General features: G+C 30.2%; 1 protein-coding gene across 1 annotated transcript in view; it reads left to right on the top strand.

The window, feature by feature from the left end:
* The window catches only part of LOC142320987 (phospholipid-transporting ATPase ABCA3-like), a 109,489-nt gene that overhangs the window by 47,137 nt on the left and 48,486 nt on the right, over window positions 1-13,866 (top strand). The window contains exon 13 of the mRNA XM_075358987.1: window positions 1,940-2,052. Within this exon, the coding sequence (XP_075215102.1) occupies window positions 1,940-2,052 (113 nt within the window). The remainder of the gene's footprint in view (window positions 1-1,939; window positions 2,053-13,866) is intronic.

Below are 13,866 nucleotides of genomic sequence, written 5' to 3'. Positions count from 1 at the left end.
CACTTTATTTGCACTGAGAGGTTGAGTGTACTCAGTGAGATATTATTCTATGATGACTCATAAGTTAAATTGTGGTTAGGATGATATTACATTTTTAATGCAACTTTTATTTATTCTGCAGTTAGTCACATTATTAGTCATACAGGAATGTTTGTAACATAATACGCAAGATATTAGATCATTTCTGTTATGCATCAAAAAGGACACAATAGGAATCCATAAACTAAAATAACTCAAAAACATGACATGATAGAGAATTTTTTATTATATTTTGTATCTCAGCTTACAAAATGCTCTGCAAAACACTCATTAATGTATCTGATTTGAAAATTGTGTAGACCAGTGATAATCATTTCTTTTGTCCTTTTACAAATGTACTGTAGAAGAAGTTTATAGTGAATAAACAAGTAGAAGGGGCAGTTTATAGGGTATGTACTACTGTAAGACTCTGGGACTACTGAGACTATGGTGTGTGGTTGAGACCATCTCCTTCAATTCTGCGGTGAGAATATTTATGCAGAATATGCAGATTATTCTAAACTAATTAGAAATCACCATAAAGAAATGCTCCATCATCGGACTAGCAAATTCTTTGACTAACTCTACTTATTGCTTGTTTGGTCATTGTTTACTTAATACATAGTTATGATTTTCTTTCTGTTGTTCAATAGAAACCAATGGCACAGGTCTTTAGGTCATTTCTTATATTTATTGTTTTATTGAAAATGAATATCATTGTTTAAAATCATTGAAAATCATGCTGTTAGTTAAGCCTCTCCTAATAATGTTAAAAGTAATTAAGAATATGTTTTAGTTTACTATTTATCTGGAACATTTAAGTGAGTGTTATCTTGGAAAATTGAAGGATATGATTTAATGAAAACATAAAATACCAAAGCCATGTTGTTATTTACTAGTTCTGGTAGATTATAAAATTAAACAATGCTGGTACTTGCTGTATGCTGTTGCTACTCTTTAATGACTAGACTATTTTAGTTCATGTTCCTTTTATAAAAAAAAAAAAAAAAAAAAAGTTAGGGTATGTTCAGTTATTTTTTTAAACTTTCTTTATCCTGTTTAGCCTCTGGTAATTACTTCAGAGGATGAATGAGGATGATATGTATGAGTGTAAAGTGTAGTCTTTTACAGTCTCAGTTTGACCATTCCTGAGATGCGTGGTTAATTGAAACCCAACCACCAAAGAACACTGGTTTCCACGACCTAGTATTCAAATCCATATAAAAATAACTGACTTTATTAGGACTTGAACGCTGGAACGCTCGACTTCCAAATCAGCTGATTTGGAAGACGCATTCACCATTAGACTAACCCGGTGGGTTTACTCTTTTCAACTGGTCATGTCTATCATCTCCCAACATGTTATATTATTTTCTAGGAATTCCTACCTACTATTAATTTAATTTCATATTGTACATTTCTAACATTTTTCTTCACTGTCTCTCTTTCTTTCTAATCTATGTCTAAATATTCTTTCTGTTCATATTGTAAATCAAGATTTATAATTGATTTCTATATTAAACTTATATTATGTAAATACTAGTATTTTCATAGTTGAATGTTGAATTATATTTTATAACTATGAACTACAGTTGAAAAATATGTTGATTTCCAGTTTATCATTGTTATTGCAATTATATGTGGTGATTTTTATAAATTATTATGAATTTTATTTGTTTATTAGTTTCACTTAGTTTTAACTTCCCTTTGAAAAATTATTATTTATGATTTACAATAAATTTATCAGTTTACAACTGATATAAAATGATGAAAATTTTCTCTTTCAATTTTTGGATGTTTGTGTTAATTAGGAATTAAACAAATTTTTATGAATACTTGTTGATGCTGTCATTTCTTTTTTGTTTTATTTTTGACATGAACACAATATTCTGTTTTAAGTTAAATATTAATTTTGTTTCAGATTTGTCACCTAAGAAAGTTACTGGATTGCAGTTATTTTTTCAGCAATTTAGTGTGTTGTTTATGAAGAAAATAAAATTTACATATAGAAGAAAGTGGAATTATATATACTTTGTAAGTTACTTAATATTTAAGTATTCATAAGTCTTTTCATGTTGTGCATGTTTATGTTTAGAAATCTTTTTTATTATAGTTTAATTTAGTTTGAATCGGTTTATTGTTTTACATTTATTAGATTTATAATGGACCAAAATCTTCCTGAATTAAAATTTTACCCCCAAGAAATTATTAAAGACGAATGTAGAATTTTAGGTGACTACATGTCACTAAACCTGCAATATAAAAAGTAACTTATTACAACATTTTTAAAATATGTAATATATTGTCTTTAATAATATAAAATCTCTTTGTTACATAAAATTTCTAATATAATGCTATCATAAAGTTTAATTAATATTGCTGTGCACTTGGTAGAGTTGGAAAAAAAAAATTTATGCTTTTTGTGATGATATGTTTTTCTGCATTTTCTTTTAGCTTCTAGTGCAATCAATATTTAAAAAAAAATATTCTTTTAAGTCTTGAAATATGGTTATAGGTTCACAAATGTATTAACATTAAAACACTTTCATAATGACAACACAGACATGTAATTGTTGTCGGTGTTTATTTGCACATTGTTGTCTTCTTTTTGATCGGTGTTTATTTATTCTTTTGTCTTTTTGTGTTGTACTACAGTAAAGTATCATAATCTCTGTTTGAACGTAGAAGACAGTTTGGTAATGAGTAAATGAGTTAACTATTTTTATTCTTTTCTGTTGCATTATCCCTTCATGTTTTAAAATCAAACAATCAAAATTAAATAAATAATATGACGGAATCATCATATCAATTATTACCATATACTTTTGATAAATCCATTTTAAATTGTAATATATATGTATTTCAGTTTGATTATAAATGTTCAGTGTGCTATTTCATCTTATGTTCAGCTAAATAAAAGATAATTAAGAGGTTAACCTCTTGATACTGAGAATAATACATTTCTTTATAATAAAATTCTAATTAGCGATGTCTTTTTACTCATGAATTTTAAATTAGAATTTCTATTTAACTCTTACTTGATGGAGATAACAAGAGGAAAATATATTTGAAATTAATGAAAATGTTTTATTACATTTGTTTAAATTAATGAAGGTCTCACAAATTTACATGAAATATATCTAATCACTTTGAAAATAATTAAAACATTAATTATTTATTTTTTTTACAGTTTGTAGCAAACATGATTAATTAAAAATTTTCAAACATTTCCTTTGATTGTAATAAATATTACTGAGCCATTCTAAACCTGTTCATACATTATTATCGGTCATTTTTTGAATATGGTTTGATATAAAGTAACATATTTAGATCCATAAAATAAACAGTAGAAGTTAAATTTCATTATCTATACTTTAATAATTACATTATCTATACTTTTTTACTGAGGCTGAGTATAAACATAAATTAATTACACTGATCAACAATGATTTTGTTAAATGAGAGTGAATAACTGATTCTTAAAGTATTTTCCATGCTGATTTAAAATATGAGATCAGAATTCTTCTTTGAGGTTTATTTTTTTTGTAACTACCATTCTTATTTTAAGGTAGTATTGTGCATGAACTCCATAAGCATAGCATTTTGTGAACATGGTATATTATTATTATTATTATACACTATCATTATTATTTTACACTAATATATAAATATGTTTATTATTTACACATGTTAATTATTACACACTAATTAAAATGAACAAGAATGTGACTAATTCTTCCTATTTTCATCTTACTATAAACATATCATCCACTCATTAGTTATTTCTGTCATTATATTTACTTATAAACTGTTGTGCAGACTAGATTAATATTTTTAATTCTCACTCAAGTGTGAATTTTTGTGTGTGTGTAACTTTCAGTTTTATAGTTGACTTTTGTATTTTCGGGTGTATGATATCAGTAGAATGCAATTCCAATAGTTTGGAGAGATCCGAAGGATCACACCACAGACTGTTATTTTTGTGTAAAAAAGATATCTGGGATAACAGCTAATAAAATTAGACGTACTGTTAAATACCTTGATATTCCCTCTGAAATGCGGCCAGTACCACATAGCCGGGAGCTTCCAATTCCAGTACCACCAGAAACATGGAGCTTAGATGAAGATGAAAGTGTCAGCACAAGATAATAATCTTGTGCTGACTTATCAGAAGATGAAGAAAGAGATCCAAACTTTTTTAGAAAATAGATATACTGAACCCCATTTAATTAATCAGAATTAAATGATCTGGTTCGTGAACTAAATTTATCAAAGAATCAAGTAGAAATACTAGCATCAAGACTGAAAGGATGGCATCTTTTAAAACCAAAAACACTAAAATAAGTGCTTTCTGTGACAGACAGTCAGGAACATTTCTTCTCTCAATAAAAAACTTAGTATTCTGTAATGATGTGGACTCTTTACTGGAAGCTTTGGGACATATGCATCATCCTGATGAATGATGACTTTTTATTGACTTGTCAAAGCTTAGTTTTTTGAAAGCGGTTTTACTTTACATTGGAAATAAATACCCATCAATATCATTAGCATACGCTGTTCACATGAAGGAGTCTATGAAAATATGAAACTTGTATTGAGCAGGATTCAGTATGAGAAATATTTTTGGCATATTTGTGAAGATCTGAAAGTAATAGCAGATACACTAAGTTCTCTGTTTTTGTCCAAGTGGAACAGCAGGGATAGGAAAAACTATTACATAAAAGAGTGATGGCCAAAGAGAGAGATACTGACTGTAGGAGAGAAGAATGTTGTTAGTTAGGCATTATAAAACCAGAAAGAGTTTATCTTCTGCCACTACACATTAAGCTAGGTTTATTCAAAAATTTTGTTAAAGCAACAGATCATAATGGTGCAGGGTTTCAGTTTCTAAAAAACAAATTCCCTAATATAAGCAATGCTAAAATAAAGGAAGTTATATTTGCTGGACCACAAATAACAAAACTAATGAGTGATCTGGTTTTAGAAGAAAGTTTGAATGACTTGGAGGTTGCTGCATGGAAATCATTTCAAAATGTGGTAAACAACTTCCTTGGAAATCATAAGGCCAATAACTACAGAGAACTTGTCAGTGAACTCCTTCAAAACAACAAAGAACTTGGGTGTAATATATCACTCAAAATCCATTTCTTACATTCACATTTGGATCTTTTCCTTAACAATCTCAGCACTATTAGTGATGAACATGGAGAATGATTTCACCAGGAGATATCTACAATGGAAATACGATACCAGGGAAAATAGAACCTGAAAATGTTAGCTAACTACTGTTGGAATCTAAAGAGAGATCTACCTACAGCAAATTACAGAAGAAAATCCAAAAGAAATAAATTTCAGGTGAGTACAAAATGCATGTAATGTATTGTTGTATTACATTCACCATACATTTTTTGTTTCAAAAGAAATATCAATTACAAAAAATTGAGCCTAATAGAAAAACTCTATTAACATATATGAAATCAGCATAAAAAATATAAATAGAATTAGCCATTCACTCTCATTTAACAAACAAAAATTCAATTTTGTTGACCAGTATTATTTGTTTTAAAAATAGCATATATGCCTTTAATATGTAACTGTAAATAAAATACGATGTGTAAATATAACCTGTATAAAAAAAATTGTTTATTTGTAATAAATAGATAGTTATACTTATTTTTCAATATACCTTCAATAATAATTTTATTTATATAAAAATAGAGTATCCATTTACCAATGATTGTGAGTGTGTATGAGTATGTTAGCATTTTTTAATATTAGTGAAGATTTAAAATAAAATTTATTATTAGGAGCTTTTATTTCTTTGAATTTATTATTCTCTATAAATTTGTTTGTTTTTTCTATACATTATTGTTAATGACAACAGGAGTGTCTGATTTATCTCATTTAACAATAAATGCATAATTATTTTTTAATTTACTTTTTATATTTTAATGAATAATAATAAACTTTTAAATGAACAAATCAGATTTGATAATGATATTTTATTCAAGCAAATTATACAATAATTATTAATTATTAGGTTGGCTAACGGATTAAATTTATACTGCATAACAGTTATAAACATCTTACTGACAAAACGTTTTGTCTTTTAGCGTTGACTTATTTTAACTATTGACAATCAACTGTTATGAACATAATTTTAAATTTTATTTTCCATTTTAATTCTTATTTATAAAAATTTATATGCACAACTATAAAATTCATGATTAATCAGTAATCTCTGATGACGTGGATACTCTATTTTTACATAAATTGTATAATACCAATTTCGCCAAATAATTAATAATTTTATTATTTAAAAATGGAGCGCTTAATATGATAGTGATAGGATACAATAATAAAATAATATTGTAGGTATAATAAGACATATTTTATCTCTTGATTATTTAGGCTTTGGGATTTGGGTTGGTTAGATTTAGGAATTTTTTTACTTGTATTAAAAAGTTCACACGGATAATGAAGGTAGTAATAATTAATTTTAATAGTGTATGTACCAGAAGTACAACTACCGCAATGAATCGTGAAGCTTGGATTATGACAGGGCTAGTATGGTTACTCTTATCCAAACTGAAACATTCAGTTTAGTTTTTACACGCAGAAACAAATTGTTTTTTTGTAAATACAATTTATTATTTATATTACTGCATGGTATTATAAATTAATTTCTAATATTTTCTAATTCTGCTGTTTATACTTTATTAATGATTTAAGTATTTTGCCATAAAAACAGTGTTATTGTATATTTTTAAATGTTACAAAAGTGTAGATCTATTCTCAAAACGTATTATAATTACATAAATAGACAAATGCTAAATGAAAAATTACTAACATTGTTATTGTCTGATATAAATATATATACACAGGTTTATAATCTATTATGACTTTATTTATCGTAAAAAAAAACACAAGTCAAGTATTATAACTCAAGAAATGAGTAACTTTTGTTAGAATCTATAAAAGAAACAATATACCTATATTGTTTGCTATGTGTTCATAATTTTCAAATACAGCCAGGTCAAAGTAAAAATAAATAATTTCCCATAAACTTACATTATTTAATGTTTGATTATAATGCAATTAACTAGTTGTCCTGTATTTGTTGATCCTAAAAGAGCATTTGTGGAAATTTATTTTCTTTTTATTCGAGTTTTGATAGAAAAAAGTAATCAAATTTTATAATCTGTTGATTATTTTTTGTGTTTTATAATTATGAGTGAATTTAAGTTTACTGTAAAAGAAAGAAAAAATGGCAGGCCCAGGAAATAATAAATAATATGTATGCGTTTATGAAACAAGAATTTGATGAATCTCTGAAGTCTGAAAAAGAAAATAAACACCTGATTCACATTAAAAAATGTGAAGAAGGTACAGCAGTTGCGTTTGGGTTGTTGTGATCTAAAGTCCAAAAAGTGAGTAAAGAAAAAAGCGTTTGCTAAAAAAATTATCCAAAAAATCTGGTGGAGACTACTTTCTTTATTCCAGTAAAATAAAAATGTTGTGAAATGCCTGTAACAGAAGTATGACTTTGAAAAGTGTGTGGACAGATGGGGTATAAATGAATTTCATAAACTACAGATGATGAAAAAGATAATGTTAGTGCTTAAAGATGTTATTGGTTATTCAGGAAAAAAGGTATGTTTGAGAAAAATATTCAGTAACTGAATGAATATATTCAGTAACTGACTGCCGTAAAAAAATGTAGAACCAAAAATAGGCTGGTTGTGTACCTTGACAAGTCATATATATTTATATATTGTACACCAGAGTAGAAATGAGGTTTATAATAAATGCCTTACTAACTTGGCAAGCAAGTTTAAAAAGTGGTGCATTCTGACAATGCACACTTCACAATTCTGTTTTAGAAAAATCACCAATTTCCAGTTAAAAAAAGAAGATATGATAAAGTGGTTGCAGAAACATTCTTTTCCTAATTATTCCTTGATGCTGAAATCACAGTTGTACCATCTGGTAAAAACAAACAGGGAAAAGTTTACTATCTATGTGTTGGACATACTTTTACAAAAAAGGGTACGATGTTCTCTGCCTACCTCCATACCACCTGGATTTAAATTATAAAGAGATTTTTTGGTCAGAAATTAAAGGATACGGTTTATAGAAAAAAACTGGAAGGTGAATTATGATAAAGTTAAAGAAACAGAAGCTGAATATATGCAGCAAGAACACATTATTGACAATACTTTGGAATCATTAATTATTACTTTACAAAATGATAGTGAAAATGACAATGATGATTACAATGATTCTGATGACAGTAACCTCAAAAATTTGAATATTTCTTGCGAAGTGGATAGTGTTCACTTCTTTAATTAAATAATTTATTTTGTTCAAACATTTAAAGGTAATTAGATTTTTCTGTAATTTCCGATGCCATTATTTAGTGTATTTAATTGTTTTCTTGCTGCACTAACTTTTGAATAGCTGTTTGAAAACAAAATGGAATACCAGCAATCAGTGAAGGTAATACATTTTGATTTGTATATTATATACCAGTTTATATGTAGGTCTACTATTGCACAATTCCCAGCTTCACATAAGCACTTCTTTAATTTTTGTCACATTTACAATTTTGAAAATTGCATAATAACATATTGATGTGAAACGACTTTAAAATCACACAAAACATACGGGTACCAGAACAGAAATTTGTAGCGTAACGAAAAGGTCTATATCGTCCTGCATTAATAACTCCCTAAATATAAGTCTCAGAGACGTAAATGCGGTGTCATTTTATAACTTGAATTTGCGTCACTGGCAAGTGAGTTGGCAGGAAGGGGACACAGCGCAGATCGGCCAAAAGCGGCGCTCTCGCTCATTTTCATTCAGTGTAGCTCACGACTTAGACGTGATTCGTGTGTTTGTATTTAGAGTTTGTCGAGAATGATCGATTTAAGTAATAACAAGTGTATTTTGAACGACATTTAATGTAAAAAATTAAACATCTAAAAAATTATAAAAATTCAATATGTCAGACTCAGCTCGTGTAAAAGTTAGCGGGAAGTATAGATTACGCATATCTTTAAAAAGGTGAGGCTACGAGCCACGCACAGGCACCCCAATGTCTGGTGCCGAGCGAGTGACACTGTTTCGGGAACGTCGCAAAGCTGGCACGGCGCGCTCAGTGAACGAGGCCAAAGGCACGAGCACCTCTACCACTGCTTATAATGCCTTACGTCTCTTACTTCTCATATCACAGACCAATATTGAACAAAATTGTCGTCGAATATTAGTCGAAATAAATATCATGTACCATTTAGTGTCAGTTTTATGTTAAAATTAAATTTAGTACACAGTCAGGGTCTTATTTTTATTTCAATCCAGTACACTAAAAGTGATTTGTTGACATACAGACCGACCAATTTATCTGTAGTTGGCCAAATGGAGGAACTAACATTTTCCATTGGAGACTTCAAGTTTTGTTAAAAAAAATACGATGGTGGCTCTCCCATTTAACTCTACAGATAAGTTGGTCGGCCTGTAGCTCGGAGGAACTTCATCCAAGGTCTGTAACGTTAAACCAACGGCCGTGCGCCCCGACACAGCCCCACCCGATTTTTGTTTTTGCAGAAAATGGTTTGTTATTAAACATTTTTCACTGAGTAAATTACATTTTGACATAACTTATAGTATAAATAGTATAGTATAGTATATATTAGTATAGTATAAATTAAATCAAATTACATTTAAAATATTAGCTATATATTAAGATGATTAGGTAATGAAGCAAATGTTATGCTAAAAGGATTGTAGAATGATTTGAATTGTGGCTGTTGCTGCCATGGCACCAAGCTGATCAATTTAGAAGATAGGGCTTTGCAAAATAACTTTGTTTTCAATCGTTTGAAATACAATAGGAATGATGACATCAAAAAGGTTATACTTGATTTTGCAATCAGGTACTTAAAACTAAATCTGAAATTATTATTAATCAGGCACACTGTCTCAGTAAGAAAGAGGACAATAAAGCCATTATTTCACATATACCCCGAGATGATGACATTCAGGCGATACTATCTAATACATATAAATTAAAAAACAGGATATGTCATTCATAAGAATTTTTCTGTCAAAACATGGAAAAAGAGGGTTATTCTATTGGCACTTAGAAAAGTAAAATAGTAGATCGAATGATTTTTGATAAATATACAATGGTTCTTACAGAAGTGCTTAATTTGATGTGCGGCAGAGAAGATGGGACTGGAAAATTATCTGAATTTTTCGAAAGAGATGTTTCAGGAGTGTTGGGGAGGGAAAACAGAGAATAGGAAGGGTTTGTCTGTCTGGTTTTGGAGGAAGGCACTTCCAATGGCATATGCAGTGGTGCTGGGAGCACTTCTGTTAAGTTTTTACCGTATAATATTGAAAATTTAGAAAGTAAGCAAAGTCATTTAGATCTTTTTAATTTTGTTAGTAGTTATGATGTATTCTTTCTTACAGAGACACATGTTGAATCTGATGTGGTAGATTCTTGGGAGAATTATTTTTCAGGTTACTCCATTCGATGGCTGCTGGCTGCCAAAAATTCATCTTGGGGAAGAGTTAAAAGTGGAACAATAATGGGCTATAAAGCAGGAATATAGCATGAGTTTTTTTTAATTTGGGAGAATGGACACTATTCTATTTCAGCATCCACAGAAGGACATTTGTTGTTCCCAGTTTATTTATTGGGAAATAGTGAAGTAGAATGTGAAAAACATTTTTGTGAACTGCAAAACTGGATGGGGGAAAACAGATGTTGTCTTCTGATAAAGGATTTCAATGCGAGAATTGCTAGTGGTCAGAGCATACCATAAGAGTTAGATATGGTGCCAAGTTAGAGTACACATGGCGCTCTAAATGTGTAGTTGTAAATAGAAAGGGTCCAAAATTAATAGAAATGTGTAAGTCTTTTAATTTAATAGTGTTGAACGGAAGGATAGCTGGTGATAAAAATAGAGAATATACTTTTATTGGTGGTAGGGGATCCTCAATTATAGATTTTGCCTGTGTCTCATTTGATGGATTAGATATAATTAAGGATTTTGTGGTCCTCCCAAATGCATTCTCCAATCATATGCCAATATAAATTGAAATTTACAATGAAATTAACAGAGAGTGAGAAGTTCTGCCGTTGCTCCAAAAATTACGTTGATCTTGAAATAATGATTTATTTTCCACAAATAGGTTGCGAGAATTATGTATAACATTAGGCCCATTACCTGCAAATTCAGATGAGGCAGTTGATCTTTTGAACGATTGTATTGCAGCATCTAATAAGTTAAATTTCGGTGATGGGAAAGTACGAATAGTACACCCCCAAACAAAAATGATGCTGAGTGTAGGAAGGCCAGTGATAGGGTGTTTAAGTGACTTAAATTGTATCGTATTATCAATTCAGAGGTGGTTAAGAGGGACTATATGGACGCTAATAAAGAATACAAAAGTTTGTGCAGGGAGAAGCATAGCAAACATATCTGAAATATCTGGTAAATTTAGTAACGTGAGGGACAGTAAAAAGGGTTTTGGGAATTCCCCAAAATCTTAAAAGACTTAACTAATTAGTTAAGTCTTTTAAGATTAAGCCGCATAGGAGTACAGGCAATATTAGTCTGGAGGTATGGAATGCTCATTTCTCAGTCATGTTTACTGCCAATGATAAAAGCTTTGATATAATTTATATGTGTGCTTAAGTGCAGAAGATGAACAGTTGGATCAGCTAATCTTAAAAGAAGAATTGGCCATAATAATTAAGAAAGTCAAAAACAATAAGGCCCTAAGTGTTGATAGAATCCCATTCAAACTTTTACAAACAGACTCCAGATAAATTTTTATCTCTAGTGGTGAATTTATTCAGTTTTATTTTTAATTCGTGTAGCATTCTGAACTCTTTTAAGAAGTCAATAATCTTCCCTCTTCACAAAAAAGGATAATTGCAGGAAGTTGGTGACTATAGAGGTATATCCTTTCTCAGCTTTTTGTCAAAACTATTTACAAGTACCTTATTGCGCAGATTGGAAGAGTGGGTATCCAGGAATGGAGTTTTAAATGAATATCAGGTAGGTTTTCATAGAGGATACTCTGCAACAGATAATGTTTTTAATGTTTATAGTATAATTAACCTTAAGGTTTGCAAAAGAGGAAAGAAACTTTATTGTTTTTTTATAGATCTAAAGGCTGTTTGGATCTAAAGGATTTTTGATGATGTAGACAGCATGAACTTTTTTACAAACTCTCCTAGCTAGGATTGTCTGGTAAATTTTTAAACTTGGTCTGGGTATTGTACGAAGTCACTAAATCTTGTGTTTGGGATAAAAATGGAGTAACCAATTTGGTTTGTACTTCATGTGGTGTCAGACAGAGTTGCTTGCTCTTCCTGACATTATTTGCTCTGTTTGTAAATGATGTACATGAGGAAGTGGGTCAAGGGATATGGTTTCGTAACCTGAATATCAGTGTTATTTTATGCTGATAACCTGGACTTGTTCCAGGGTACTGTGAACTGTACTGTTATTAGCGAAGGTTTTCTGTGAATTTTAGTTTGAATGTGATCGGTTTGCCATTGAAGTAATACCGTACTTATAACAGAGGAATATGCTGATATGGCATTCATAGTCAATACACTGATATGAAATACATTTTCTGAATTGCAGGATTCTTGATCCTAGAAGACTTAGCATGAATTTTCCCAATCTTTGGTAAACAGGTTTACTACCTAGCTACAAACGATCTGTCCAATACGACTCTGTTATTAATGAAATGATTATCGATGCAGTCCAGGCGTCAGTACACAACGTCTTTCTAAGCAGATCGAAGTATTGCATAGAATTCAACGGTTTGGAGGACACTTAAACAAAACAAATTTTTCCGTACCGTAAACAACTAGTTCAAAATCCAGCCAGAAGACTGTTCGCTTTGCTTGGAGTTCTGCAAGTGATGGAATACAAATGACAAGTAAATTATAAATACGAGGCAAATTTCACTCAGAATTGCATCAATGAGCTACACCCTTATGCACAAGTATACATGGGCAGAAGTAAATCCTTGTGAAATGGTTGAAGGCAGTTTTCAACACCGATTTAGCATCAATATATGGTGAGGCCTTTTTCACAATCAGCTGTATGGATCGTTCATGTTACCTGACCACTTAAATGCTGAGTTCGACTAGCACTTTTCTTCAAGAACTGCCATAGCTGCTTGAAGGTATTCTTCTAGCACCGAGATGCAAATAATTCTTCGAACAAGATGGTGCACCTCTTCACTTCTCGTGTGCCGTTTCCATTTACTTAAATAATCAATTCCCTGAGAAATGGATCGGTCGTGGAGGTCCATATACCTGGCTACCAATATTGACTGATAACACCTTAAGATTTTTGCGTCTGGTGATGGTTGAAAAATATTGCATACAAAACAAAAATACATTCTCGTGAGGAATTTATTATCTGCATCATGGATGTGGCTGATCAACTTAAGGACAGCCCTGAAGAACTAAAAAAAGAGCAACAAAAACAGTACAGAAGCGTGCCAAGAAATGTGTTGAAAATGGCAGGCTCATTTTTGAATATTTATTATAAACGGTAGTGTAATGCCCTTTAGTTCTAAGTAAAATTCAAATTTTTCTAACTCTTTTTATTTTATTCAACTTATCTTACACTATTTTGTTCAGAATTAAATTCTCTACAAGTTTTGTTTATAAGTTTTATGTATTTATTACATACTGCATTTAAAAAAAAAATTATGTTGAACATAAAAGCAGGGCTTTTTACCCCAATTTTTATTTTCACCCCAGATTTCTCATAAACTACTGCAGATACCATTCTGGGACCTAATTTA

This window comes from Lycorma delicatula, chromosome 3 (assembly GCF_047948215.1).
Source record: "Lycorma delicatula isolate Av1 chromosome 3, ASM4794821v1, whole genome shotgun sequence".
NCBI classification, from domain to species: Eukaryota; Metazoa; Arthropoda; class Insecta; order Hemiptera; family Fulgoridae; genus Lycorma; species Lycorma delicatula.
The sequence above is the reverse complement of the archived record's forward strand: the minus strand, read 5'-3'. Positions and strand labels throughout refer to the sequence as shown.